This window comes from Ixodes scapularis, unplaced genomic scaffold (assembly GCF_016920785.2).
Source record: "Ixodes scapularis isolate PalLabHiFi unplaced genomic scaffold, ASM1692078v2 PGA_scaffold13__105_contigs__length_92229423, whole genome shotgun sequence".
In the NCBI taxonomy this organism is placed as follows: Eukaryota; Metazoa; Arthropoda; class Arachnida; order Ixodida; family Ixodidae; genus Ixodes; species Ixodes scapularis.
In genome coordinates this window covers 44148355-44175863 of record NW_024609839.1, presented here as the reverse complement: position 1 = coordinate 44175863, position 27509 = coordinate 44148355, and the positions used below count along the sequence as shown (strand labels likewise).

The 27509-nt window shown below is 43.9% G+C and overlaps 1 protein-coding gene across 1 annotated transcript; it reads right to left on the bottom strand.

The window, feature by feature from the left end:
- Positions 1–1001: 1001 nt before the first annotated feature.
- On the bottom strand, positions 1002–26253 carry LOC115312005 (translation initiation factor eIF-2B subunit epsilon). The gene is made up of 15 exons (XM_029970866.3): positions 26093–26253; positions 25515–25639; positions 24239–24424; positions 22972–23146; positions 19344–19499; positions 16790–16875; positions 15588–15710; positions 14031–14131; positions 11547–11692; positions 9881–9977; positions 8976–9176; positions 8704–8794; positions 4728–4944; positions 2303–2458; positions 1002–1148 (listed from the first exon to the last, which is right to left on the bottom strand). Exons 1-15 carry the CDS (start codon positions 26216–26218, stop codon positions 1098–1100), a joined length of 2037 nt encoding a protein of 678 aa, XP_029826726.2. The 5' UTR covers positions 26219–26253; the 3' UTR covers positions 1002–1097.
- Positions 26254–27509: the final 1256 nt, after the last annotated feature.

Sequence of the window (27509 nt, the reverse complement as noted above, 5' to 3'; positions counted from 1 at the left end):
AGCGCTGGAATTTCGTTTCTGTACCCCTTTAAAGGGAAACTGAAGTGGTTCTGTACTTTAGGAAAAACCCCCATATCTCTTCATTTGGCCTCCAGGTTCACGAATATCGAGATTATTTTTAAATTTAATGCACGGTGGCTGCATAAACTAATTTTTAAAGTACCACCAAAGCCCCTCCTTCTCGGGGCGTGACGTCATACAAAGAGTATTTAGAAACCCTGTTCTCGTGCATCTTTAGCGCCTGTCAAAGCTATGCACGAGCACTCTTGCCATTTTCAAAAAGGTCAGAAAGAGACGTCACGACTGGCGTCAGTGCGGGGAAATATACCTGGCAAGCGTGCAATTGCACGCGCCGCCTGCACGAGCAACACGCGCTTGGCGGCCCAAAGATCCTAGTACGTGACGCCACGACTGGTCAAAGGTTTTTCGTGTTTTCTCACGTTAAGTTACATCTTCGGGAAAACAAACGTGATATTCAGATTCACGGGATAAAAGCATGTCAAAATGCACCTCTAACACTTTTTTTTTTCAAGAAGTGTTTTAGCTTTCCTTTAATCTAATCTGTATCTTGTAGCAGATCAATAAACTTAATCGAGCAAATTTAGTCATATATTTACATTTAAAAAATTATAAAAACGTTTATCATTTTCAGAAAGCAATTAGTGGCAGAGGTTTGACTAATTAGTTGTACGTGAATGGAAAATCTGACAAGAAGTTCTGTGCACGTGGTGCGATCAAAGCACCCTTGCAAAAAAGCCCACTGGGGCAAACAAGCTCGTACACCACCAAGAGGTAGTATTTGAAATGATGATTCATTTTACAAGTAACATATAACAAATGGCGGTGGCCAAGAGCCTACAATGTTTCTACCAAACATAGCTGCACTGATGCGATTGAACCGTACCGATCTGACACTAAATATTTGATTGAGAGACTTCCTGGAACAGAGAAGAGAAAGACATGACACCTGTGTAGTGCCATCACAAGTCTTGACACGCAACTGTGGTCACCCAATTTTGTTGGATAACTTATCATTTTATTGAAAAGAAGTCGTTCACTCCAAATATGAAATTGGCTCAGATGGAAAGATTAGACAATTAATCGCTCTCCTCTTCGGCTTCTTGAAGCCACTTCACAAACTTTGCAACCTGGAAGTGGAAATGTCAATACACTGTTATTGGAGCCCTGCGCGGATAACAGTATGAGCATCTGCATCCGACCCGCATCTAGACTTTGTATCTGCACCTGAGCTGCATCCGCAATGTTCTTAAACTACAGTAATCCCTCGTCAACTCGAACTTGACTATCTCGAAATATGGGCCAAGTTGAAAGATTTCTTGTCATGGAATGAACTCCCATAGGCACAATGGCATTTACTCATCACTTACCTTGAAAAGTTTTCAGGACCCACCTGGATAACTCAAAATCTCAACAAATATTAAAAAGAAACAGGCAGGGCACAGCAAACAATAAACTGGTGGCCTAAACATTGGTAAAAAAACAAAAAACAATTAAAAAACAAAAAAGAAAAATGTCCCGTGTCATAAGCCTCCAATGCATGGGCCGATCAGCACGCACCTCAAGGACGTTTGTTTTACTTATTTTTTTTTCTCCCCCTGATATGGCTTGGTTGTCGGTTGCCAGTTGCACACTATCTATCTCCCTCGCCCTCAAAGTTATCCTCCACACTTATTTTTTACGTCTTTTTTTAGGTGTCTTTTGGTTTCCTTTTTTTTTTCGTTCTTACTTCCTGGTCTTGCTGTCAAGCCAATTGGTGTGATTGTTGGAAATGTTCCATTGGCACAATTTTTGCACATATGCTTTCTGCTTGGCACATCTGCTCTGACCTCTAAGGACACTGGCTTGAACACCGTGCCAGATATGCCTCCACTTCAATGCATTGATGCAATTGTTCTTGCCAATGTTGAGGCACAAAACTAGGGTCAACAATGAAGCAGTGTCTAAGCAACACGCGTAGCACATGTGCCAAGTTCTACATGACATGGCGCAACCAGAAAACAACTTTGAAAGAGAGCACATCTCTTATAGAAAAACATGGGAAACCGGGCACGCAATAGGCAACTGCTAACCGATCATTAAAAAGCCATCTGGTTGCAACAAAGGTGAGGAGAGGTATTTCCGTGGGCTTCAGGTGACGCGAGCAGAGGGATCGACGTTTTGGTCGGTGCATTGCAACTGCTCATGTCGGATCCTCAGAGCGCATCAAATAGCAGCACTAATGCCCAATGGTGGTGATTGAGTTTCGCAAACCGAAATTAGTGCAAGAAAAACTTAAACGCACCGCCTTCCGGACCGTGGTGTGCGCTTCTGCTGTGCTGGGGTCTTCCTTCTCGAACCAGTGGATGATGGCGTCTTCAGACAGGAGCTCTTCGTCGTACAACCAGTTCAAGATGCCTGCCAGGGATGGCAAGTACCTGTCGTATGCCGAGACAAATTCCTGCGAGGAATGGCATTGCCCGACCTCTAGCAACTCCAAACTTGAAAGCTTTCTTACCTGGACACCCAGCTAGCATGCCAGACAAACGCCTAACTAGGTACAAGCTTGTCAATCCTAAGGGCTTAACTTGGGCATAATACAGTTTTGTTCCAAGGCATTGGTTAGTGCCAGGGTTCCTTTCTTTGGCATCTCTATGGCTTTGCCCTGGCTCACCACATAGTCACCAAAGGACCAGACCTTACCCAGAGATGCCACATATCAACCAAAGAACCAGCAGCAAAGCCTAAATCTGGCACCTGTTTGACGAGCCAAGATACCCAGACACTGGCGAAAAGAGTACGCCTCTACCTTCCTTTTTTTTCATATGGTTTAGACCCGTAAACTCCCAGACAAAATACCAAATTATGGCCCAAAGAACTGTGCTGCCTAAATATGCTTTAGATGCAAAAAACTTTTTTTTTGAAGTGTTTCAATAAAAGTGATAATTTAGGTAGCGAGGCTCATTTTTAGTATCGCAATCTGCTTCTTTTTAGTGTCTCATTTCTGAACGATGTACCGAAATATCAAAATCACTCCCAACTCTAAACATTTTTTTTTCTATCTTTTTATCTTTTATGCTCCAGAACACTTAAAAGGGCGGTGCAACGATTTTAAGATTAAAAGAATTTGCATATCGTCATTTTTACATTGTTTATCGTGTCCCGGAGGATAGAGAAAACATTTCCTTCATTAAGAAATGTCGCAATTCTGCTGCATAATCGCAAAGCAAAAGTCTAGCTTTGTACCCCACCTGCAGCCGCAAGTGGCAGCCGAAGGAACTACGGCAAAAAGATAATGTGACCTCGCTCGGCTCTAAGCTGCAGCCTAACGCCCGCTAATGTCAGCAGAGAGAGGGAGAGGAAGCGTTCTCCGAGACCGCACACGGGAAGCTACACGGCACCCCGAATGACGTCACTAAAAAAGGGACCAGGTAAAAAGGGGACCCAGACGACTGGGAGTGAGTTGAGGGGTGCCAGAAATGCCAATATTTATCTTTTTTTTTTTACACAACAACTAGGATGCGCAGGCGAAATCGGTTTTCTGTTCTGTACTTTAAAAGTGTCGAAGGGCAACTTCTAGAAATGTTTGATCGAAGTCCATAAATCGTTGCTCCTCCCATTTAAAGGGGGCCATGAAATGATTTTTCAACTTTTTCCTTCTTAGTTTTCCTCCTCAACTCACAAATTGCACAACATTACCAAAGGTACAGGGGGGAGAGTATACCGCTAGCAGTTCAAGAGGAGGGAAAGGGGGAACTCCCCTCTCGCTCAGAGTGCTCGGACCTTCGTTTGTGTACCCGCACGTCACCATACTCCCAGCAGAAGATTAGCCCTTGATTAGAACGTCGCTCAAGATTCGGACAAAATTTGCTTTTCCCACCCCCTCTAGCCCGTGGCTTCCGCAGTAGTGCGCACAACTATCCTTCGTTCACCCCTGCATTGCAATGAAAAGGCGGAGAGCTTTCGAAGGAAAGGAGGTACGAAATAATCTGTCATATTTCAAATTTCCGTACCGAAAAGCAGGCTTTTGAATATGTCTTTCTTTTGGCCCCACTCAATGATATGCTAATAGTAAAATCCCAATCTAAATTCATCTATCCTAGCCCAAAATTCATTTCATGGCCCCCTTGAGGACCGCTCACACGCTCTACTTTTTAAGGAGCGAGTTCTTGCCATCTCTTACGACGAAAACGCACTGGCACGCTGGCGCCGTCTCTGAAGTGACCCTGGAACGGCATTTCAATAGAGCAAAGGTTTTGCAGTATTTGTGAGATAAAATGTACATGCTGCCTAACCTGATAACATCAACAAAAGTTTCGCGAGCAAAGAACGAAAGAACGATGCACTGACAAAACAGGAAATACTGCAACTTATTTTTCACGGGCTTAATATTTTGTGATTTAGGTCAAAGCTGAAGCTTTGGAATATTTTGCGGGTTTTCATTTTTGCGACGCGGTGGGATCTCAATATACTGCAATGTGTTTACATTTTACTGGAATTGGTCACGGGACCTATTTTTTGCAAACTGCAGGCGATTCGCGAAAATTAGGTCCTCCCGAAAATTAAGTCGTTTACAGTATATGAACCACGGCTAGCCGCCATTGTCTTCTGTTCTCGTAAGAGATTTGAAGAAACTTTGAGCCACACGACAGTAAACAGTTGCGAGTGCATTAACCAGCCTTTGGAGATAAACAACCCATTCCGAACTACGAGCGACAGACGTCACTTGCCTCGAGTCCAGCGAGGCAGTCCAGCATGGACTCTGTGTCCTTGACGTAGTTCCGGAGGAGGGGGCGGAACTGGACCAGGCACTTCTTGACGCGGGAATTGTACTCCGGCGTGGAGAGGGCGCCCCCACTGCCGCCCTGGTGGCACAATACCGGCGTCTCCAGCACCACCCGGCTCACGATCGATATCACCCCTTTCATGGCGATGTTGTACGCATACCTGAAACGGAGGAGGCACCGGTGACAACCCGCGCGGTCTCAAAGGGTCGCTAAAGCGTATTTAAGATATTCCCTGCGCGGTCTCAAAGGGTTGCTAAAGCATATTTTAAGATGGTCTTTTTTTATAACGCTAGCTCAATCTATGCAACCAAGCGTCCTGGCGCGCCCCTCTGTTGAGACATATCTCGGAAAAGGGGGCGTGCCGCGATGTCTGGCGGCGTTTGTGATGAAGAAAAAGGCCATGCAAGATTGTATTTCCGAGCTTTCCGAGATGCTTGGGGCACATAGAGTGAGCGTATGCCATGGAAAGACAAACTCAAAATTGACTCCAGTGACCCTTGAAGGCTGGTTCCCAGATTTACGTCTAGGGGCATTTTTCTTATTTGTTCACTGTTTATCGCAAGGATCGACCCGGTACCAGGGGAGGCGGAGTAATAGTGGCTATTAGAAACAGTGTCTCATCCTCTTTTATCGCCCTCAACAGCGTACGCTTGAAATTTTGTGGGTCACCATAAAGCTGGAATTTCAGACATGCGTAGCTGATGTGTGCTACCGCCCGCCGAGCTCTCCGGCCAACTTTGTTGAGGGCTTCACAGAAGTTTTCGACAAGATCCAATGTAGATTCCCTAACTGTCCTCTCATATTGGCCCGAGATTTCAACTATCCTGGCATTGACTGGGGTGCCTGTGTTGCACCTGATGAATGTGCAAAGAAAAGTGAGTGTTGCAAGTTACTTGATATGGCCAATCACTTTAATATGAAGCAAATAATTACCGCTCCTACTCGAGGAGATGCTGTTTTAGACTTAGTCTTCACAACTCACCCAGAACACGCTAGTGTAAAAGTAACCGACCAAATTAGCGATCGTTATGCTATACATTGTGACTTCTCTCTGGTTGTTAATAAGCGGGACTCAATAAGGAAAGAAATATTTGACTATAAGAGAGTTGATTCGGCAACTTTAGAGTCTCTGTTCCGCAAATCTTCCAGCACATTTCTTAGTGGATTTGATGAACGGTCTGTGAATAAAACTTGGGTCCTTTTTCGGGAAAAACTATTGGAGGTTCAATCCGTATGTGTTCCAACTTTAAAAATCGCTCCAAGCTTGCACAAGCCCTGGTTTACAACTACTATTAAAATATCTATTCACAAACAGAAACGTGTGTACAGGCATGCCCTTCACTCAGGCTCAGAACATGCCTGGACCGTTTATCATGCTTATTCAGTAAAATGTAAAAAAGAAATAAAAACCGCCAAACAAACATTTTATGACGAGGATGTCTCAACCATGCTTAGAACTGATGCAAAAAAATTTTGGAAAGTAATTAATTCTAAACCTTCACCAGTATTGCCAAACGTTTCTTGTGATGACGGGTCTTTTTTGGGCCCACGCCAATTGGCCGTTGGGTTTAACACCTTTTTTAGCAGTAACATTTTTAGCAGTAAAAGTAGCCATAACATGCTGAATGTATTATGCAGGACATTGTTATCACCGGTCACGGGGTCGAGTGACTGATCGTTTGAACGCTAACTCCTGCCCGGGCCCTGATGGAATGTCAGCCTAACTCTTTAAATTAACCTAACACATATCTGGGGTTCTACTTGGTAGGCTGTTTCAATGATCCCTCTGCTCTAGCGAAATACCTGAAGACTGGAAACTTGCCTACATCATCCCCATTTTCAAGTCTGGTGATAAGAATTCTTTCAAAAACTACAGGCCTATTTCGCTAACCTGCGTGGCATGCAAACTCATGGAACATATACTTTCATCCCAGATTATGACTCATCTATCCAGTAACAACCTCATCTTTCCAGACCAGCATGGCTTCCAATGCAAGCATTCTAGTGAAACCCAGCTGTTTTAATTATTGATAATGTGGATGCTTGGGCTAGCTGTAATTCATGCTTGGAAGGGACAGCGCGGATATACAGTCACACTCACAGGCACACAAGAAGGAAACAGACCCGCAGCGCTGACTAACAACTCAGTCTTATATTTCTTCTTCCTCAAATCGTCAACTTCTTCTCCTTTGCCATTCAAGAGAACATTTTAAATGTTTAAACACCAGAAACCAAATAGCCAAAAAACATAAATAAATAAATAAATAAATAACAACATAAATGACACCTCAACATAAAATAAAAAATAAATTAAAAAATTAAAAAAAAATTATTAATTTCCATTAAAAAAATAATTCTAAAAATATAAAAAAAAATATATATAAAATATTTTTTCATATTTTTTTTCACTATTGGTACTTTGATGTTATCTCGAGATAATCCAATTCCTTTTTTGATAAAGCTAAGGATGGGACACTGACACATTGCTTGTCCAACCTGGCTATTTTTTCAGCTTCAATAACCTCTCGTGTCAGCTGATTACCACTTCTGGCAATAACAGTGCAGTTACTTAAGTTCGCTGAGCACCCGCAGTCCCGGCAATTACTCTATGTTATAGTGATGTTCATGTAACCGATCATTTAGACACCTCTTGGTTTGCCCGACATACTGCTTACCGCATGAGAGGTTGAATAAAAAAGCATCACACACGTTTTGTTCTTTGTGCTGAAGGGGTGGTTTATGCAATTCCCCTCTCATGAGCAATCAAAAACAAATCTTTGTGCAACGGAGACAATCAAACATGGCGTCTTGCTGACATTGGGGACCGCTAGAAAGATGGCCTTAATCGCACAATTTAACTACTTTTACTGCTCGTTTTTTGGATGGCAACAGCAGTGAGGACTGTGATGTCGGATTATTTGATCTGAGCTACAGCGACAACTCACCTCCAAGGCACAGATTATCGACAGGTGCTCAATGGAGAGCGTCATTCGCTCTATCTAGGTTCTCCTAAGTTGGGACACACAATTTATGAGTGGCGCAAGTCATAAGAACATCAGCAGAGGAGGACAAGTTAGGGTAGTGCTATAACAAACCAAGGTTTCGTGCAAAGGAAAAAAAAAGTGTTCTGAAGGACATGCATTTCCACATGCAACTGCATCTCTGAATGGCATGAAGTCATGAAAACACACCTGCCGACGGACCCTCCCCAAAAAAAGAACAGAATCAGCTAGAGCCTTCTAACTTACAGAACTGATAGCGGTGTGTCTGGGGCACACTTGGCACTCTGAGGCTTTTTTAAAGGCATAGCGTCATTTAATATTGGCGATGAGATGTTTCGGTAGCGCCCCCTTATAACTTCTATCCCCGACACCACACCCAAGATTCGTCGTGGCGAGCAATGAGTTCGATGGCGCGTAAAAAGTGCTGCGGAAGCCTAGGAATCACGCTCTTCAATCAGCGCGGTCAGGGGTGACAGTATGACACTGCTCTCATTCACATCAACGAGAGCAGAAATTATCCCACTCAAGACGTCACCGCAAGCGTTTGGTCAATCGTGGATGGCCGATTGCAGCGACGCTTTTGGTCGTGCACGTCGCCAATAGCCGCAAAAGCACTTTTTGTACTCATGTTTGCACAAATTCCAAGTTCAGTATTTAAATCCGACAAACTTTTTTTTTTCAGACATTAGTTTAAACCTTTTTACCTTCTAAAGAGCAGCTTATTTGCAACATTTCAAATTATTATCATTAGCCATATGCCGAGTGGTTTCTTAAAATAAAAAAAATGTGTCCTCCGGTTTTCAAAAAGCACCACATTTCCTCGTGGTACGGAAGGAGTTGAAAACGATTCACCTTCGCGGACGAAGTCGTCAATCGCGAGCATGGATGCATTTTGCGCCCGAGCGAATTCGGCTCACCGTGAGGAGTTAATCTCGAGGATGAGGTTGTCGCACTTGATGTTTTCCTCGAAGCCGCGCTGCAGACTTTCTACCACTTCGTTGTAGAACACTGGAGAAGGCGAGAGAAAAGTGGCACGAATGAAACCCATGCGCATCTGACACGTCAGGGACGAAGATTCCTCCCTCGTAAATTAGTGGCAACGAGTGCACGATACGCCACCACTGGGACGTGTCTCGTTGCAACCACAGTAGTCTCGACGCAAAACGTGAAAGACCAGAGGCGAACTCACGCCGCGTGTCGTCGGGGGGCGGGGAGGCCCCCTCGGAGAGGAGGTCCTCGTCCGAGTCCTCCTGCTGGCTGTCCTCATCCTCCGAGGACGCGACCTCTTGGCCCCAGACGTCCTGGGGTCCGAGCTCCTCTTCGTCGAGGTCTTCGTCCGGCTGACAGAGGAAGCCGTGTCCCTCTCGCCCGACCAGATCCCTGTCGCACTCTGCGAGGACCGTTTGGTTAGCGGTAAAACTTTTAAAGGCGATAATCTTCTTTGTGGACGTAAGGTTACTACATACGTCCAACCAAGGGGCATCAATATACCCACCCGGATACAAGTATTTGAATCCAAGCTAAACAGTTCCCGACGAGTTTACCGGCACGTGCCCGCATTTACCCCGATCCTGATGATGTGCCCCCGATTCCAACGCACACCCAGTTTCTATGCGGAGCGCAAGTTTGTTTGCTTCTTGCGCAGGGGTTGCAGTGACGTCACACCGCGCCGAGCTCTGATGGGAAAGATAGTGCTATAGCTGCTATGATCGGTCTACCCATTATCCTTCCAATCGGAGCCAATCAGAGGTCGGCGTTCTGATGTCACCTCAACCCCTGCGTGAGAAGCAGACGGAGTTGTGCTCCGCATACCCCACAACAATGATTATAATGTATTTAACTCTGACGTGTAGCAGTTTTTAGGTATACTTTTCTTGAGATAAGGTGCAAAGCAAAATCTGATAAGCCCGGTAAAGAACCTTTAACCTAAAAAAAATGTTTGCTTTCTATGTCCGTGTCCTCGTCTTGTCAGGTTGTACCTTTAGAAAGATTTTGCTGTATTGTACAAAAACGCATCGCAGGCTCGCGCACATCTTGTGCAATTTCTAAGTCCATGTTTATAAATTCCATATTAAAAGGTGCAGAAAATTCTACCTTCGGTCTTTTCCACAGGGTCTCCAAAGTCGTCGACGACTGGTTCAGCCTGAAGGAGCGTGTTCTCCTTGAGTGTGATGTCCGGTCCCACGGTGACCTAAGTACGTCGTCTTTCAGTCTCGATCTCCGACACCAGTGCCAAGCGACTGCTTTGCGCTAGTGTTTTGGAATTACTACAGTATTTCGCTTTTATCTTGTTTAAAATTTTACTACTAATTGACTCATTGATAAGTGCACCACTAAGGAGGCGTTAAGCTGTTGGTGGTCACTCAAAATAAAAATAAATAAATAAATAAATATGTGCTGCTGTAACGATTGTCTAGACAAAATTTTTCTGTCGGCCAATTAATTTTCAAACTACTGCGCCTCTAGTGGTCATTAAGCTCACTCACCACTGCCTAATGCGCTACCTTTTTTTCGCTCGGCAAGGGATGGTGGTGACTGCTCTCCCCCCCCCATCCCAGCTACCAAGGGTGAATTTTATTATAACAGACCTTGATAGTAATAGATTTTGGTCTGTTGTAAAAGGAGTATGCAGAATGAAGATTACTCTGGTGGATTATGTCTGGCCTTTGTTCTAACCAGTGAGATTGACAAAATGAAAATGAATATTAGGAAAGAACTAGTTTATTGAAACTTCTGAACTGAAAAAGGTAAAGTGATTTTTGTTGAGCTGCACCAATGATAGTCATCACTGTGTACTCTGGGTCATACAAGACTCGCTAGACACAAGTGCAATGACTGCAATCAACAAAATGGATGTCACCGCTACCAAATTAATGCCACGTAATGTCCGAAATAATGACGGCTGTCGAAGAGTCTGCCATAATGAAATGGTGAACTACCTTAATATCCCGAAAGATAGCCCACCTAAAGTGAGAGCAAATTGAGTGAAAATGAGGGATGGGCTAACTTTCGGTGTGCAATCAAGAACATTTCTAAGAATGCTACTCTTATAATGTGACCTGCCAAACTGGTTTCCACGTTGAGGGGCAATGGAGCAGAGAAAACTGTACTTTCCAGTTTGGAATGTTCACCTATCCCCGCTGTGGCCGAGTAACACCAATTCTGCCGATGTCATCATGGGCTTTGCAATTACTAGAGGTGGGCTATATCTTTCGGTGGTTTTGAGAGAATAGTAAATTGTGCCAAAAATAGGGGTGGGTTATTTTTAGGGGCTGGGGCATCTTTAAGGATACTGCAGTACCTACAAACTCCCTACTATGTATAGTTCATTATATATCCAAATATATGTTATAACAGGATCCGTAGCGAGAAAAGTTAGCTCAATGGCATAGATAGGAAGACCAACCAAACTTAACAAATCGGTATGGTATAACTGAATGTCTGCTTTAACCAGATCTGCTGTAAAGAGGTTAAATTGTATATCTGTTTATCTTTAGAAAGAAATGCCTCATTCATGGTGAAACTGCAATTACCTTCGTCTGTGACATTCATTCATGTCATTCAATCTGTTTGGGACATTACATCTCTGTGGAGCCAAGCCAAATTCTCAACACCACTGCCAAGCCCGAACCATAAATCTGCTCCTGCTCGAACTTCTCATTTGCAGTAGAGCGTGAACAAAACAATGCACGTGACATGTCATGCCAGAGGCATGAGGAACATGACAAATGGTACGATACATGTGCAAGCGAGAGCTTACTCCATAGGAAAGAATGCAGCCGGGGCTGACGGTGACATTTCGTTTCACGACGACTCCAGTGGCCAGCAGGCAGGTGGTCAGCCTGCAGCCGTCCTCGATGACCACATCGTCCCAGGCGTAGACGCCGTCCAGGCTCACATTGGGGCCTGCGGAAAAGTTGGGTCGGTGGTCGGTGCAGGCAGACACATGGAGGAGGCGTCTGCAGGGGTGCAGCCGTTTCCCATGGCCCTGCCTTTGGTCCTTGATTAATATTTCTGACGAATACAGCTCATGTTTCTATGGGGCATTCCAAGCAATGAGGCTGCGAACTAATGTTACCCCATACGCTTGTGCATCTGCTAGCCATAGCAGATGCACAGACAGATGAATGATAAAGCTGACATGTTGCTTTTAAAGTGACTGCACGAGGCAAACAAATTGGTGAAGCACGTCCACAACACCAAAAGACTAGGAAAATGAAAACAATAAGCAACTAATACACGGAAAATTTCAATGGACAGAAAGATGTGCAACTATTTGTGTGCAACTTTATACTTTACTTCAAAGGAACAGTATAAGGGTACTACTTATGTTTGGCAAGATTTGTACTAAACAAATTTTCGAGGATCCAGTTACCCAGGAAAAATATTTGCAGTTGGAAACTCTGGCATTTTTCTCTGCAAGAAACTGTAGCCATGAGGACCAATTGCTACAGCCTTCCATCAGCATTCCTCACAGTGGCCCTCTAGATTCAGTCTGTCCTTGCTAGTTTTCCTCAGCAAATATACAACAAACAATGTTGAGTAGTGTCTTGACACTAGTCTAATGTACACTTCACAGAAAAAATAAATTAGTTTTTGGGGAGTGTCAGCATCCCTATATTAACTATCAGGGTTGTGCGAATATTCGAAATTTCGAATAGTAGTTCCGAATAATACAATATTCGATATTCGCTTCGAGAAAAACTGCACTATTCGCGTTTTTCGAAGTGTTGATTGCCGCGGGTTGGCTCCGTTGAGTGCGCTTCTTACCAAGCACCGGTGCGCTGCGGAGAAGCAATACCCGCGAAAGCGAGCTTCGCGGGTGTTGCTTCTCCGCAGCGCACAGGTGCTTGGTAAGAAGCGCACTCAACGGGGTAACCCGCCGCGATAAACTTTGGAAAGTATGAATATCGTAATTGCGTGCTTGGAAGTAAAGCATACATTCACAGCGGGAGGGCGCACCTGTGCCGACTGTATATGAAAATAAATGAAAACTTTGTGAATGTGTATATCTACATTGCAGTAAAAATTTTAAAATTAAACTGTTATGCAAGAGTATACTATGTTAGGCAGAGATGCCCTTACAACCTGCGTTCATCATGCACGATTCATCTTTTTTAACTCGAGATTAAAGAAAGAATATTTTATATAGCAAGATTTGTAAATTAACTCCATTGGGTATAGTTGGCCATCTCTACAGGATTCATTTCATGTCAGATTCGTCACTTACTTGCCATCCCAAGACACCGGACCTTCTGAGGTCACAGTTCATAAATATAGATAGATTAAGCTTAGCTTATAAATGAACAAGTGGAACAACCTTCACAAGTTTAGCTGGGTTTTTGTCTAAGCATTATGCAATGGTAGTAAAAGGCGTGGAAAAACTATTCGATATTTGAATCGAAAATATTCGGCCAAAACCACTATTCGCTTCGAACTCAAAATCCACTATTCGCACTAGACTATTAACTATTGTTTTTGTGCAAAAGATGTGATCTATACTCCGAGTTCTGGGTAAATGTATCATCAAATTAAAGATTCTGACATGCTATATCCTTTGATGTAAAAAATAAGTAAGCGGTTCAAAGATTAATTAATTACTTCAGGGAAACATTCTACTCGGTGTTGCAGCCGAGAAAGCATTTTTTTCCGAAAACAACATTGCGGCATCTTCATTGGTGAACACTTTTTCATTATTCTGAGAAAATGGCTTTCCCTTCAGGGAAAAGCATATTCTTTGTCCATAAACGGCACATTTTAGAATATTAAAAAATGGTGCACAGAGTTTGGGACATTGTGTCTGCCGTTTTGATCCCAATGTGAGATGCAGATATCTGGTGCATGTCAATCACGCAGTTGTTGACAATCACCAAATCGGTTATGGTCATGCCATCACTGATCCTTGTGCCCGCACTGAATTTGGGACAGTGTGCCCACCATTTTGACCTCAATGTGAGATGCAGATGTCTGGTGTGTACCAATCACGCAGTTGTTGCCAATGACTGAATTGGTTATGGTCGTGCCATCACAAATTCTTGTGCCGGCACTGAGTTTGGGACAGTTTGCCTGCCTTTTTGATTCCAATGTGAGATGCAGGTTTCTGGTGCATACCAATCACGCAGTTCTTGCCAATCAGCGAATTGGTTATGGCTGTGCCATTGCCGATCTTTGTGCTGGCACAGAATTTGAAACAGTGTGCCCACCGTTTTGACCCCGATGTGAGATGCAGATGTTTGGTGCATACCAATCAAGCAGTTCTTGCCAATCACCGAATTGGTTATGGTTGTGCCGTCGCCAATCTTTGTTCCGGCCCCGACAAGGGTGTTCTGCTTCAGCATGCAGCTCCTGAAACGGTGTATCAGAGTGGGATTACATTCTGCTCTATCGCACAAGCGAGAAAGATGTTCCACTGGTATGCCAGTTGTACTCCAACATCAAAACAGGAAGCCACATTCCGACTGAGAAGCTCATCCGAGGTATCCAAATGGCAAGTTCACAGCCAATGTACAAAATCAAAACAAAATTTCCAGTTTGTCTGAAAATCCCTACCTGATGTCCTTTTCATTCTTCTTGCCTGTCCTCCTTGTACGAAAGCCTCGAGTATGGTAAATAATCTTTACAGAAGGGAGGAAAGGTTGTGCACCAGCATTTAAGAAGGAATAAAACCTTTCATATGTGATCATTGTATCAAGATTGCAAAGCACGACAAATCACGAAATTTGCGGCAGGAGTCAGACAAAGACTAAGGCAGAAATTTCTTTTCTCGTCGCAATGCTCTTATAAGTCTACCATAAGGCTCCGTGCAGGTGCTTCTTACTTGCATAAATACACCCTCACTTGTTTTTCCTTTTTAAATTTAAGAAGCATAAAGAGTACATGGTTTTGAATACTACACTCTCTATAGAGGTGCCAAACCACCAGTTTTGAAAACTAAAACATATTTATAAAAAAGAAGTGGTCTAGCTGTTCTTCTATTTTTTTTTTTATTTTCTTATCCTTCGCTTTTTTCCTTCTTTTCTAATTTTTTAACTTACGGGTTTTCTTCCTTTTCTCATTTTTAAATTTCTTTTTTATGTATCTCTTTTAGTTTAGAAAATTTGGGACGGAGAGAATATGCATTGAAGGAGACATTGGTAAATGTTTGTTGCTAGTGGAAAGAACTGTGCTGTCTGTCCTTGTCCCTCAAGGGACACTCGGGCGATTTCTTGAGCTACCCCAGCTAACTATATTTTCGGAATCACCGACCTTTACCCTTTCCGGTATGCTATTTATTATCGCAAAATTCAAAATAGTTACTGTGAACTCGGCAAGTGAAAATTATGCCAAAACCAACATTAAAATATACCCGCGCTTTGCAGTGCCGTGACAGCAGGGGAAGGCAGGTTGAAGGTCAGGCGGGCAGGTCAAAAGTAGAGTATGCCGATCATCTGTTTTGTGCTGCTGCATGGGTGCTGGAGCGAGCTTCCAAAGCACTCATTTGAAACCATGAAACTGCTTGTAAATAGTTGGGAACATAGTCTACAGTCCAAAGAGTAAACCCCTGCCTTTCCCTGATGTCACTTTTTCATTTTGCCAGTAGCAACTTTCACTTTGAAAAACACGGTGAGGACCAAAATTGTAAACCCAATAACCTCGCAAAAAAAAATTAATTATTTTGGCCCAATATTTGGGTTACTATTCCAGCAATGTTTGTTGGAGTGTTTAGCAAATTTCTGGACAAATTGGGAACTATGAAGAAAATGCAGGAGTACACCTTTAAATGTTTTTCTTCTTTCACTGATAGTTGTCTAACCGCTTGTACCTTGAAAGCTGCAATCCGTCGCACGGCTTGTAGATGCAGTGGCGCTGGTAGGCGTAGGAGGTGCTCTTCCCGATGGTGTGGTCGGGGACCAAGGGATACGCCCACCTCTGGATGACGTCCTTGCTGTCAAAGCACCCGGTGCCATGGCACTGGTCAACTTGACAATCAACAACGCTACGTAACAGTCCTGATCCGGAAAAGCGGAGATCACAGCTGATGTAACATCATCTATATTTCAGAGCTTAGAAGCACCCTGCAAAAGATCTTTCTAGAATAAGGCTTAGCAATTTCAGATTTTGCTAGACTACTACATTAGATGAAAATAATCCCTGGAGAAGGGGAACAAGAGGGAGAAAGGACAAACACAAATCTCCAAATACAGCTGGGTGACTGGTGCATGACCAAAAAGATCCACCTGGTCCGGGTATCGAACTTGGGACCTCTCCATTTCCAGTGGAGTGCTTTAACTGAGCTAACCAGGGGTTAGACGTAGTAGAGCAAACAGGTTTTATCAGCTGCCACCAGTCTGACACCAGCAAGGGCGAAGCTTGAATTTTTAAGTTGGAGATTTGTTTGTCCTTTGTCCCTCTTGTTCCCCTTCTCCAGGGATTATTTTCGTCATCCTTGTCCAGCTCGCTTGCACCTTTGCATTTAATTGCATTATAATTACTACAGTAGGTTCACAACTCGTAAAGCAAAAAAGGCAGTATAAAAATGGTGCCATAATAGGACAGCTTTGGATGCGCTTCATTTTTACCAGTGATACATAGTAGTTTCGCACATTGTCAGCATTCATAAACTGTCAGAATTGACCCAGCAGATGAGCTAAACTGCTGGCTAAAGCACTTTTGTTCCTAACTATCCAAAGGAAAACTGCATTTTCATCATTTTTGTTCCCATCTTGGAAACTAAGACTCGGATGCTGAAAGTGCCATCAAACTAGTACCACATTGTTTTTTCATAATAGATTCTACTCAATGTTAAAATGGGAAGATTAGAAACAATTAATGCATTTGCTACACCAATGCTATTTTATTGTTATGATATTTTTACGGTTTACCTCAAACTGTTTGTTATATAATGGTATGTTGCTATAGAAGTGGGGCTGTTACACTGAGTGGATGGCACCACATTCAAAACACATGGCAGAGTGTAAAAAACCATTCCATGTGGACCACTGTGTATATGCATACTGGGCTGACCTGACAGAGTCATACATGACCACATTGGAGGCGGAAGCGGCATAGCAGGTGCCCGACACGTGCATGTAGATGGAATTGCCCATAATCTGCGGGAGACGGGGGAGGAAAACAAGGAGGCCAAGTTGAGAGAGCTACAAACCCTCCGAAAAATCCTAGCTCGAAATGGTACAGAAAGCACAAGGGAACCTTTAAAGGGAAACTGAAGAGATTCTTGGAAAAAAATGAGTTAGAGGTGAATTTTCGAGTATTTTTATCCAACGATTCTGAATATCACATCAGTTTTCCCCGAAGATGTAACTAAACGCGAGAAAACACGAAAAACTTCCGACCAGTTCTTACGTCATATAAGGATCTTTCGGCAGTGCGTGCAATTACAAGCCTGCCAGGTATATTCCCCCACACTGACACAAGTCGTGAACTCTTTTCATGACCTTTTTGAAAATAGCTAGAGTGCACGTGCATAGCATTGAGAGTCGCTGAAGGTGCGCGAGAGCGGAGATTCCAAACACTCCTTTTATGATGTAACGCTTCAGGAAGGAGGGGCTTCAGCAGCACTTTGAAAATGATATTCTGCAGCCTCCGTGCAACAGAGACTTCTCACTCACAGTCATCAAACACCACATAATTATAGAAGAATTAAAAAAAAATCTCCATCCTCAACCACCGATCCATGAGCTCAAGGAACACAGAATTAGAGACTCACTAACAATGCATCAAGCACATATCCTTGAAGCAAGGCAGTATACTTACAGCCATGTGCATATTCTTAATTTCATACTCTGCACTTTCCTCGTAAGATGAATACTGTAAACGACTTAATTTTCGTGAACCTAATTTTCGCGAATTTCGCAAATCGCCTACAATTTGTGAAAAATAGGTCCCGCAAACGATTTTGGTAAAATGTAAACACATTGCAATCTATATTGAGATCCCCCTGCGTCGCGAAAATTAGCACCCGCAAATTATTTAAAAAGCTTCAGCTTTGACCTAAATTGCGAAATATTCAGCCCGCGAAAAATAAGTTGTTTACAGAGCTTTCCAAACATAGCTTGGTATATTGTGTGATTTAGATCTTGATCACAAGCAACATCACAGCTTTGCTCTTTATAGGCACGTTCAAAATAAATCAGTCGATAAAATAATCAATGGCGTTTCCGAATGAAACCCGCCTGCAATCCTCTGAAAGAATTGAGCACAAGCTCATATGCTTTCTTAAAGCAGTACTTCAACAATAGAAGCTTGTGATTCACTAGCTCAATCTCAGAGTTCTTGGTATTGCTCAATGACCTGGAGAAGCAAGCCAACTTAGCCATAACGGTGACACGGCTTGATGAAAAAAAGCCTAACAGTAATGGTCTAAATGAAGCACAAACCTACCACATAAGTAATGCTGACAGTTGTGATCACCCAGTAATCCTATTATAACCCAAGAGCAATCAACTGATCAGTCAATGCACCCCACAAATGTACTTACTCAGTTTCACTCTTATTATACATGCGCTCAGTGCACCTACCCTCCTGCTGGTACACTATAAGTAAAGTTCCGTGTTTTCGGATAAATCCGAAAAAAATACCAAAAACACTCGCAGGTGAATTTTTCCTCAATTCGGATTTACCCGAAAAGGTCTGAATTTCGAGGTCACAGCGACAAAATAAACAGCAAAAAACACGGAGTTTTACAACTAAACTTTATAAAAGCACAGGGTCAGTGGTCCTGAGGTCCTTTGTAATTTGGAGCTACTGATAAAAAGGGGGTTTGCTTTTTAGCGCCTAGAGGTTCCTTTGGGGCAACAGTTCACGGTACCTGGATCTTATTTATTTTGTATTTTAATTTTTAAATTTTACGCAGTAAAATAAACTTTGAATTTCAACGAATTAGGAATCTAACAAAAATAAACTCCGATAAACACCGAATCCCCAGCGAAAAATAAACTCAGAAAAACACCCTCCAAAATTCACAAGAAATAAACTCCGAAAACACGGAATCCTAACTATAAGCAAAGTCTCACATGCTCAGTGCGGAATGTGATTTTGAGGTTGCAGATGATTACAAACATTGCACCAAACCTTTTCTTCATAGACATTTCTTGGGGCAATACCCAACACAGTTCCCTAGGAAATTCCCTTTGGGCATCGTTCCCTAAGCATGTCCTAAGGATATGCTTTCCGTGTACCCTGTGGGAAGGCAGCCATTTACGCTTTCTCCATTCCTTATTTTGCAGAGCACTGTCACAGGTACACCCGTGATATAGCTCCAGTGAGGAGAGGAAGTCGTCTGCTTCTTGCACAGCAAGCTGATGATGTCAGAACGACGCCAAGCTCTGAGTAGCTTTGATTGAAAGGATAGTGGGTAGACCTGAATACTAGATGCCTTGAGGTCTACCCACTATTTGTTTTCAATCAGCCGGTAAAAGCTCGGCATTCTGACATCATTGCACCTCCTGTGCAAGAAGCACAATAACTTGCGGTCTGCATACCCTGACCTCTTGGAAAAAACTGTGGCATCCAAGACACAAATCCACGTTGCAACTGGCCACCCCAGGCAGTGACTGACCTCCTCGTGTTCGAGGATGCCCTTGACGAAGTCGTGCCTCGTCTGGTAGTCGAAGTTGTCCGAGAAGATGGGTGGGACGTGGGGTGAGCAGATGGCGATGTGGGAGTCCAGTAGGTCATGGCGCAGGCTGACGCGTGGGTGCTCTTGGAAGATTGTCTGGGCATGGAAGCGTGCCACTGATCGCTATTCAGATTCTCTATTAGAAAGTAACATGCGTAGCATGCTCCAAAAATAATATCCTAACGTCAACTATTGTCTTATTTTTCCTAAAATACTTTAAAAAATCCTTCTGGAAGCTTCAGAACAGCAACCAATGTTTCACTAAGAGATTTAGCTTCTTTAGGGCAATGCTAAAATCTTGGTCTCTTATAGAAAAAAGTAAAAGAGAGACGGTTGGAGGTTCTTTTAAATTCTCTCTACCAGCTTCAACTTTGTCTGGATTATCCTAACCAAGCCGACCATGGCTCGGTTAGGTGCAGCCCCAGGTTATCTAACCCAGGGCTGCACAACTCAAAAATGACGCGAGCCAAAAAAAAGTTCATTGGGAACTACGCAGGTTTTTAATAACTGGCACACAGGTTTTCAATATATGGCATCATTGCACTGGTTGCCGTCTTGAGCATATCTTGCAGTGTCATGTCCGTGGACCACACAGAAAGTGCCCGTGAGCCGGACGCGGCCCGCAGGCCGCATGTTGTGCATCCCTGGCTTAACCTATGCCCACCTGCCTTGCATTATCCTAACATACTCATACCTCACCTAACGTCACTTGGCTCGACTGAACTAAGGTGAATTAAACACGACCTGGTAAATAAGAGGAGCAAGGGCATGGCCACGGCGGTGGTGGCACCGCCAACCAGAGCTGCCTTTACCACTGGTGGCCGAAGTGGGAATAAAATGTAATTCAAACATTCAGTTATTAAGATCCATTTCCAAAACAAGCAAATGCGACACCAGATGGCAGAAAACCACAAAGAAGGACTGACTCGGCAGACAGGTTAACAGGGACACGGTGCATTTATTTACTGTATAATTGCATGCAGGGGCCGCACCCTCCCATATTTAAAGCATAATATTTCAAAAATGGCTAAGAAAACTATTCATGTATTATTCCCCTTCCCTTCCTCCTTCCTTCCTCCCCCCCCCCCCCCCCCCCCCCCCTCCTTTTTTTCGAGGCACACTGACTGCTTCCACAGTGCAGAGTGCACTCCGTATCTCCGTCATCTTTACTCTTCCATGTATACGCATCTGCTCACACTTTTTGTCATGTTTTGAAAAGCAGATAAGAAAGATTACGGCAGTAAAGCTTTGGAGAACTGGCCTTTTTATGCTTTTCGTATCATTCACGGTGACCTTCCGCCCACGTGCTGTGAAACCGGGACACTTCTGCCAACGTGCTGCTGTGAAATTGAACACTCGGATTTCCGAATGCAGCTGTAAGGCCAGTTTGGCTTCGTGTAAATTTTCTTCTGCTAAATTGGTCTATGGTGACCCCATAACCTAAGAGCAGCGGGAAAGCACTTTTGAACTGTCACTTATGCCTTGGAGTGCAGCGGACATGCAGCAGGTGGCAAATACGGTGTCGAAAAGATCTGCATATGGTGCTGGACAAAGCATGTGATTCAAGGTGGGCTCATTGGCACGCCGCAGCCACTTGATGTCGACATCGAAACGGACGTCGGGGTAAAATTATACAAAATAAATGGTGAATGCGACCCCCAAAAAGGTGCTCACCGGACGACTCAAAGGATCAACTCTGACAACCGTCAACGCCAGTCAGACACGAGCACCGCGGATACCGCACGTTACGATGGTTGAGACCGAAATAAAAGTCCGGCAACGTTAAAGCGGGGTAACTGACTGGGGCCTGCATCCCATGCTCACTGTTACGGCAACGGGATTATTCCTGGCTTGTGGTTGGTCAGAAGATGAGTCCGTAAACACGTCCGACCCGCATTGGGGAAATGGCATTCTCTCACCGCGGACTCCACTGAATGGTTAAACACACTCAATCTTTAATTATATCTATTTAATCGTACTGCAGCTCTCCACTGGGAGCTATAAAAAAAATAAAACACTAAGATATAAAAAATGAAAACACACAAAAAGCAATTTAACAAAATTTTTCAGTAAAGTGTTGAGTTGAAGAAAGCTTTACTACAGTGGAGTCTCACTAATTCAAACTCTCTTAACCCCTTAAGTGCCAGTTTTTTTTTTTCTTAAAGGGGCACTGACACATCAAAATCATATTTTTTTTTATTATCCGAAACGATTGAAAACGATGCCGGGACATTACCCTCAAAATTTGAAATTTGGGAATTCAGTATTTGTGAAGTAAAAAAACAATTTCCAAATGCCGAATTCGAAGTTCCCGCGCGATCGGCGCCGGTGCCTTGACGTCAAAAATCGCGGAGACCTGAGAGTCGACTTTCTTTCACCACTCCCTGCTGTTGCCATGGCGACCCAAAGCGAGGAGGAAAGGAGTGAGCGGCGGCGTTGGGGCGGACCGGTTTTGAGCGGTGTCGCCTGTTTTCCGTTGGAGGATACAAATCCAGGAGACGGCACCACAACGAACTCCCTATTTTTGGTATTTCAAAAAGAAGGGCCGTAGTGCGTTCGCAATTGCGTTAAAAAACATGTTTTACGATTGCCGTTATTAAATGTTATAGAGATGTCGCCTACAAAGCTTCTAAATTTCCTGATTTTTGACGTCACCGATCAAAAGAAGCGAGGAGGCGAGAGGCGGGAAAATCAAACGGCAAAAATAAAAAGGCGCGCGCGCGCGCAAAAAATTTTTTTTTCGCGATGCGTTTTTTTTTGCGTGTCTATGACTGCAACTTCCATCGTTTTAGACCATAAAAATAAATACGACCTTTGGGGTGTCAGTGCCCCTTTAAAGTAACCCAAAAGTGCCATATTTTTTTATTTCGAAGTTTTATTCCTCCAGTATTACAGATAAAATTTCAAAAGTTTATTATGCAAAAATCAGCAGCGGCGGAAAAAAAAAAAAAATGTGTTGCCGTATTTATTTGAATTAAGGCGAGGCTTTTTTCCAAAACCAGTAGTCTCAAAGTCATACCCCGCCTTATATTCGAAGCTCAGTATAGCAATATGGCGATTTTTTTTCTTTTTCTTGGGTCCTTCAACTGCCCCCTCGCCTTATAATCGTGACCGCCTTATATTCGAATAAATACGGTAACTAAAACAAGTGCTGCCATCCATGATCAGCACCGCAAGACTACTCGGACGGGCCTAGCTTGTCCGTAGAATTGAGAGCTACCGAAAAAACCACTGGACGAGCTGAGCTTGTCCATGGCATTTTTAACCAGAAAGCGGCCGACAAGCTCAGCTCGTCCAAGGCACTTAAAGGGTTAATTCAAACTCGCGGATAATTCAAACCAACATGCAGGTTCTATCCTATGTGTTTCCAGGAAGGAAACTCCCAGTAATTCAAACTTTGCATTATTCAGACAAAGTTCTGGACCCCTCGGGTTCAAGTTAACGAAATTCCACTGTATATACAATTTTAAAGCGAATCCCAATCTTGCATTGCCCGAGGAAAATATAAATATTTGAAAGCACTGCATTTGAATTTGTATTGCTTTGTTGCAGGAGTCCGCCAACTCACCAGAGGGAAGTCACACTTTTTGGCGGACGTCACCTTGTGGTGGTGAAGCAGCTTGTTGGTGTCGGGGTTGATTGCGACGGCACACTCATCCTCAAGGCACCGGCTTCTGTGCCGTGGAAACGCCTTCCGGTACACGAGCGTCATCAGGGCACCCTTATCCTTGGCCACTGTATTCCTGCACCGTGCTCTAGAGTTAGCCCCAAGTCGTTTCGTTCCAAAGGAATCGTGAAACAACCGTAAAACGTAAGGTTTCATGTGCCGAAAAAACAAACAAAGTAGATAAGACACGAGCGTTTAGGCAGCGTGAAGTCCGTCTGCCTTCGAGGCATGGCAACGCTGGTTCATGCTATAAAGAAACACTATGGACACGCCGCCTCGGGGCCAAGTAGTACACGGCAGGGCTGGACACTACGTGTCAGCTAGATGGCTGGCACAAACAAATGGCACTTTGTGTCGTGATGGAGTGCTGCGAGCTGAGGCCACAAGTGCCCCCTGATGTGACTTACTACGCCTTTGCACTGGAACGAAGAGATTTGAAGCGTGTGTGAGAGGAACCACGACGTGCATTGAGGATGCGTCAACCATGCCAACGACTGGTGGATGGCGCGATACTGGTGACGCTACCAGTGCCCTCAAGGCAGTGGACGTCACGAAACATAGATTAGAGGACTGGTGGGGAAAAACTGTGAAGAGGTTAGGGGTACCACGGCGATCGTGTTTAGACTTCTCATACTTTTCTTGTCTTTTTTTGGGGGCTAGATTCTATTCTTTTTTTTCACAGTGATCACCGCCTGATGTGAAGTGTTAAACCCTCATATCCAATCCAATTAAAAAAAAAAAAAGAATTTAGTCAGTGCAGTTTGATTGCTGACGTGATTACACAACCAATTCTGACCATCCAGACTGTGACAAGCAAGGGCTGGAATTGAGCCCAGGAATCCTGGATCCTGCGGTGCAAGGTTTTGCTCACACTGCCGATATTGGAACTCGACATACAGTAGTAACCTGTAAAGATTAAACTAGTCTTTTAACATAATCGGTGGGATTAAGTCCGAAGGAAACTGCATGTTTGGAGCAGTTTATGGCAAGCTTTTTTAAACTAATTTTGAAAACTTCATAAAAGATTTAACCTTCAATAGTACACTAGTCATGGTCCAATATATTGACTGCCATTTCTCGCACTACATGGCAAGAACTACACCAACCGCAACGACTGCGGCCACACCCCGTGACATGGCTCAGTGAACCAAAGAGCCAAGGGCCTTGCCTGTGTTCTTCCAGGATTGGTCGAAGAGGGGTGTTCGAAACAACACCGCCATCCAAGAGCACAAAATCAGATCGGATCAGGCCCTTGGAGTCCAGGTCCCGGATCATGTCCCCGACGGAGAGATAGGTCTCAGATGAGATGACGCTGACTGACATCCGACTGTTGGGCAGCGCCCATTTGGAGTTTCTGCGAATGATGAGGATGCACAGGCAGTTTATGTGAACACTGAATATATGGGGAGACGGCTATAGAAAATAACCGACAGATAGACTCAGAATAAAAATCCGAAATCTACAATCCATCAATACACGTGACACAAAATAGAACTGCCACACTTGAACCATGGCTGCTCCGTGCTGCCAACACCCCGCTGAAGGCACTCGTCGTAATAACATGGGAGAGCCAGTGCTGCGATCAAAATCTGGAGAAAAGATTTCTGCGGCATCGTGCATCTACGTTGTTTCGGGGATTACCTGCCAGATGGCGCTAACAAGACGGAGCAGGCACCGCTCCCGCGTAACAGCTGAAGAAGTCGACCGTAATGCCTTTGTTATTAGGAGAAAGTTCAATGGCAGCATAAAAGGGTACTCCGGCGACTTTTTGAGCTACCCCAACTAACTATAATTTCAAAATCACCGGCCTTTACCCTTTCCGGTATACTATTTAGTATTTAGTATCGAGAAATTCAGAATCGGCAAATGAAAATGATGTCAAAACCAACATTCAAATATACCCATGCTTTTCAGTGCCATGACGTCAGTGGCAGACAGGCTTGCTGGTCGAGCAGGCAGTCTAAAAGATGGACTGTGCTGAGCATTTGTTTCGTGCTGCTACGCGGGTGCTGGAGCGGGCTTCTGAAGCATTGATTTAACACCATAAAACTGCTTGGAATCAGTTGGGAACAAATCCTACAGTCCAAAGAGAAAGCCCCTGCCTGCCACTAGCCGCTTTGCTTTAAAAACATGGTGAGGATCAAAATTGTAAATTCAGTAACTTAGCGAAAGAAAAAAGGTTTTGGCCTAATATTTGGGATATTATTTCAGTGATGTTTGTCGGTGTGTTTACGAAATTTTCAGACAAATTGGGGAGCATGAAGAAAACAAATGGAGTACCCTTGTAATTGTTGCACGATGCCCAAACCTTGATGCACAACAGATTATCAAAACCGAGCAAAGTTGAAAGGTTTGTGTACCCATACATTAAACCCATAAATGCATAACAAGAGACACAAAATACTGGTTTGCATTTGAATCCGAAATCGAGCAGAACTTTCCACCTGATGTGGTCTCTGATCTTTTCGGCGTGGGAGCAGCAAAACAGGAATGTCTCCTGAATGCCGTTGGTGCTCAGGTATTCCAGGGTGTAATCGATGAGGGGCCGGTTCAGCAGAGGCAACAGCACCTGCAATTCAGGCCCGCCAAAATCCTGGATGTTTTACAGCACGTACGGAACGACAAAACTGACTACCTTTTGATTTGAGTAAAATTATAGTTCAAGTCTCCTGGCAAGGTTTCCCAGACAATGTTCTTCAAAATCGCCTGTTTTGGACATTTTTATAAATGTATACTTCGGGTCCTCATATTTTTCAAACTCTTTACTGAACCGCATTCCCAACATCACCTCGTGAAGCATCGTCAAATGAACAATCACGAATGTAATGCAGTTCAGGCTACACACCGTCTAAGGATTCGAAGTTCGAATACCTCCAAAATCAAGCACTTTTCAGCAAGCAGGCAGTACGTTTCGAACCCAGCTGAGGTGGGAATGAGACCCGACATATGTGACAAGCGGACGGCACATGGGTGACGACTGTTGCCGATGAACGAGCGAAAACATAAACGTCGTGAACGTTACCCATGGATGATCCTTAGTTATCGGGGCAAACTTGTCGTTAAAGTTGTCCGCTGTTACGACCGCTTGGAGTATTTCTTCCTGTAGTAATGCGCCCTTGCTGGACTTTTTCGGGCTGGAGGACACCATTTTTCCGATGCTACCAATGCCGATACGATTGACGACAATCTAAATGCGTTCGACCGGTTTCGGTTTCGTTTCTTAGTTTTACAGTTTGGAAAAAGAAAGAAAACGAAACAATATTAAAAACAAATGCATTTTTGTACTTTTTTTATTAGCTTAATTTCTTAACTCAAAAGCGAAATGAAATTTATTTGGTTGTGACCATAGAGTTACTATACGTGACGCGCTGGGTGGATAAAAGCAAATGGCTCTACCCTTTATGATGTGCGGTAGCTTGCGCCACCTAGCCAGAAACTAAAAAGTATTTTTCCTTCCCTCGTTTTTTTAAAGTTTAAACTATCACCAGGCAGTGTGGGATATCTCCAGTAAAACTTTTGGGAGATCGGGCAAAAACACTACCCCCCCCCCCCCCCCCCGCCCCCTAGGCCAAGCCTCCACATCATCAAGTATTTAAGATAAGTTACTACATACCTGCTTCACTGCAGAGTATCTTGAGAAATACAAATACCCAGAAATAATATTAAACTAATTTTGGAGGCACATCCGCGTTGCGTAATATGCATCGACTTCAGTGACACTTGCTAGAGTGCTTTATTTGCAAGCAAGGAAAAAAAATCTGTGCTATTTTATGCAACCTATTATCAGTGCTATTTTATTCAACCTTAGTACAAGAAGTAGCGTCACTGCTGCATGTTACAAGATGTCATTTTTAAGGCAAACGAGTGAAGAAGAGGTCACTGAAAATCGCATCTTCTGATTATTTTATTTTAGTTTTATAATGGACGACTGTATGCATCGTTTATTAAATGTCGCAACCGGCTAACGCATAAGAATGTCTGAACAACAAGAAGAGCATTGATGTACCAAGAGCGTGTTAGTGCGGGTCAAGATGGAAGAAAAAAAGCTCGAGGTACACCTAAGCATTTCTTGTGAGTTGTGAATGTGAAAGCATGCAAGCCGCTCGTCCGCTCCCTTTGACGTCTGCTCGACCGCTTCCTTTGTCGTCTGCTAAGTGCTACGTAGTACGTACTAGCGCTCGCGCGCTTCGGGATCTCGGAGGCCATGGCGCAGCGGCCAATGGGAGCTCCGTCGACGCGCGCCAGCCAATGGAACCGAAGGCGAAATCGCGGAAACTAGGAGCCGTTTTCGCGCTTCAAACTGATGACGTCAGCTCGCTACATGAGACAGTTAATGCTTTCGCATTAAAACTTTCAGCCTTTCCACTCTGGTAAAGAAGGAAGAGCAGCGGAGCTGTAGGTCCAGTTCTCGGCGGTGGCTTTCCAGGCGAGCGATCTGC

Coding starts and splice junctions, on each gene's coding strand:
- LOC115312005 (XM_029970866.3), bottom strand. CDS start 26,218: ATGGTGTCCTCCAGCCCGAAAAAGTCCAGCAAGGGCGCATTACTACAG. Junction 23,147..24,238: donor CCAATCCTGGAAGAACACAG/GCAAGGCCCTTG, acceptor AGCACGGTGCAG/GAATACAGTGGCCAAGGATA. Junction 19,500..22,971: donor AAAAGTGTGACTTCCCTCTG/GTGAGTTGGCGG, acceptor TTCCATGCCCAG/ACAATCTTCCAAGAGCACCC.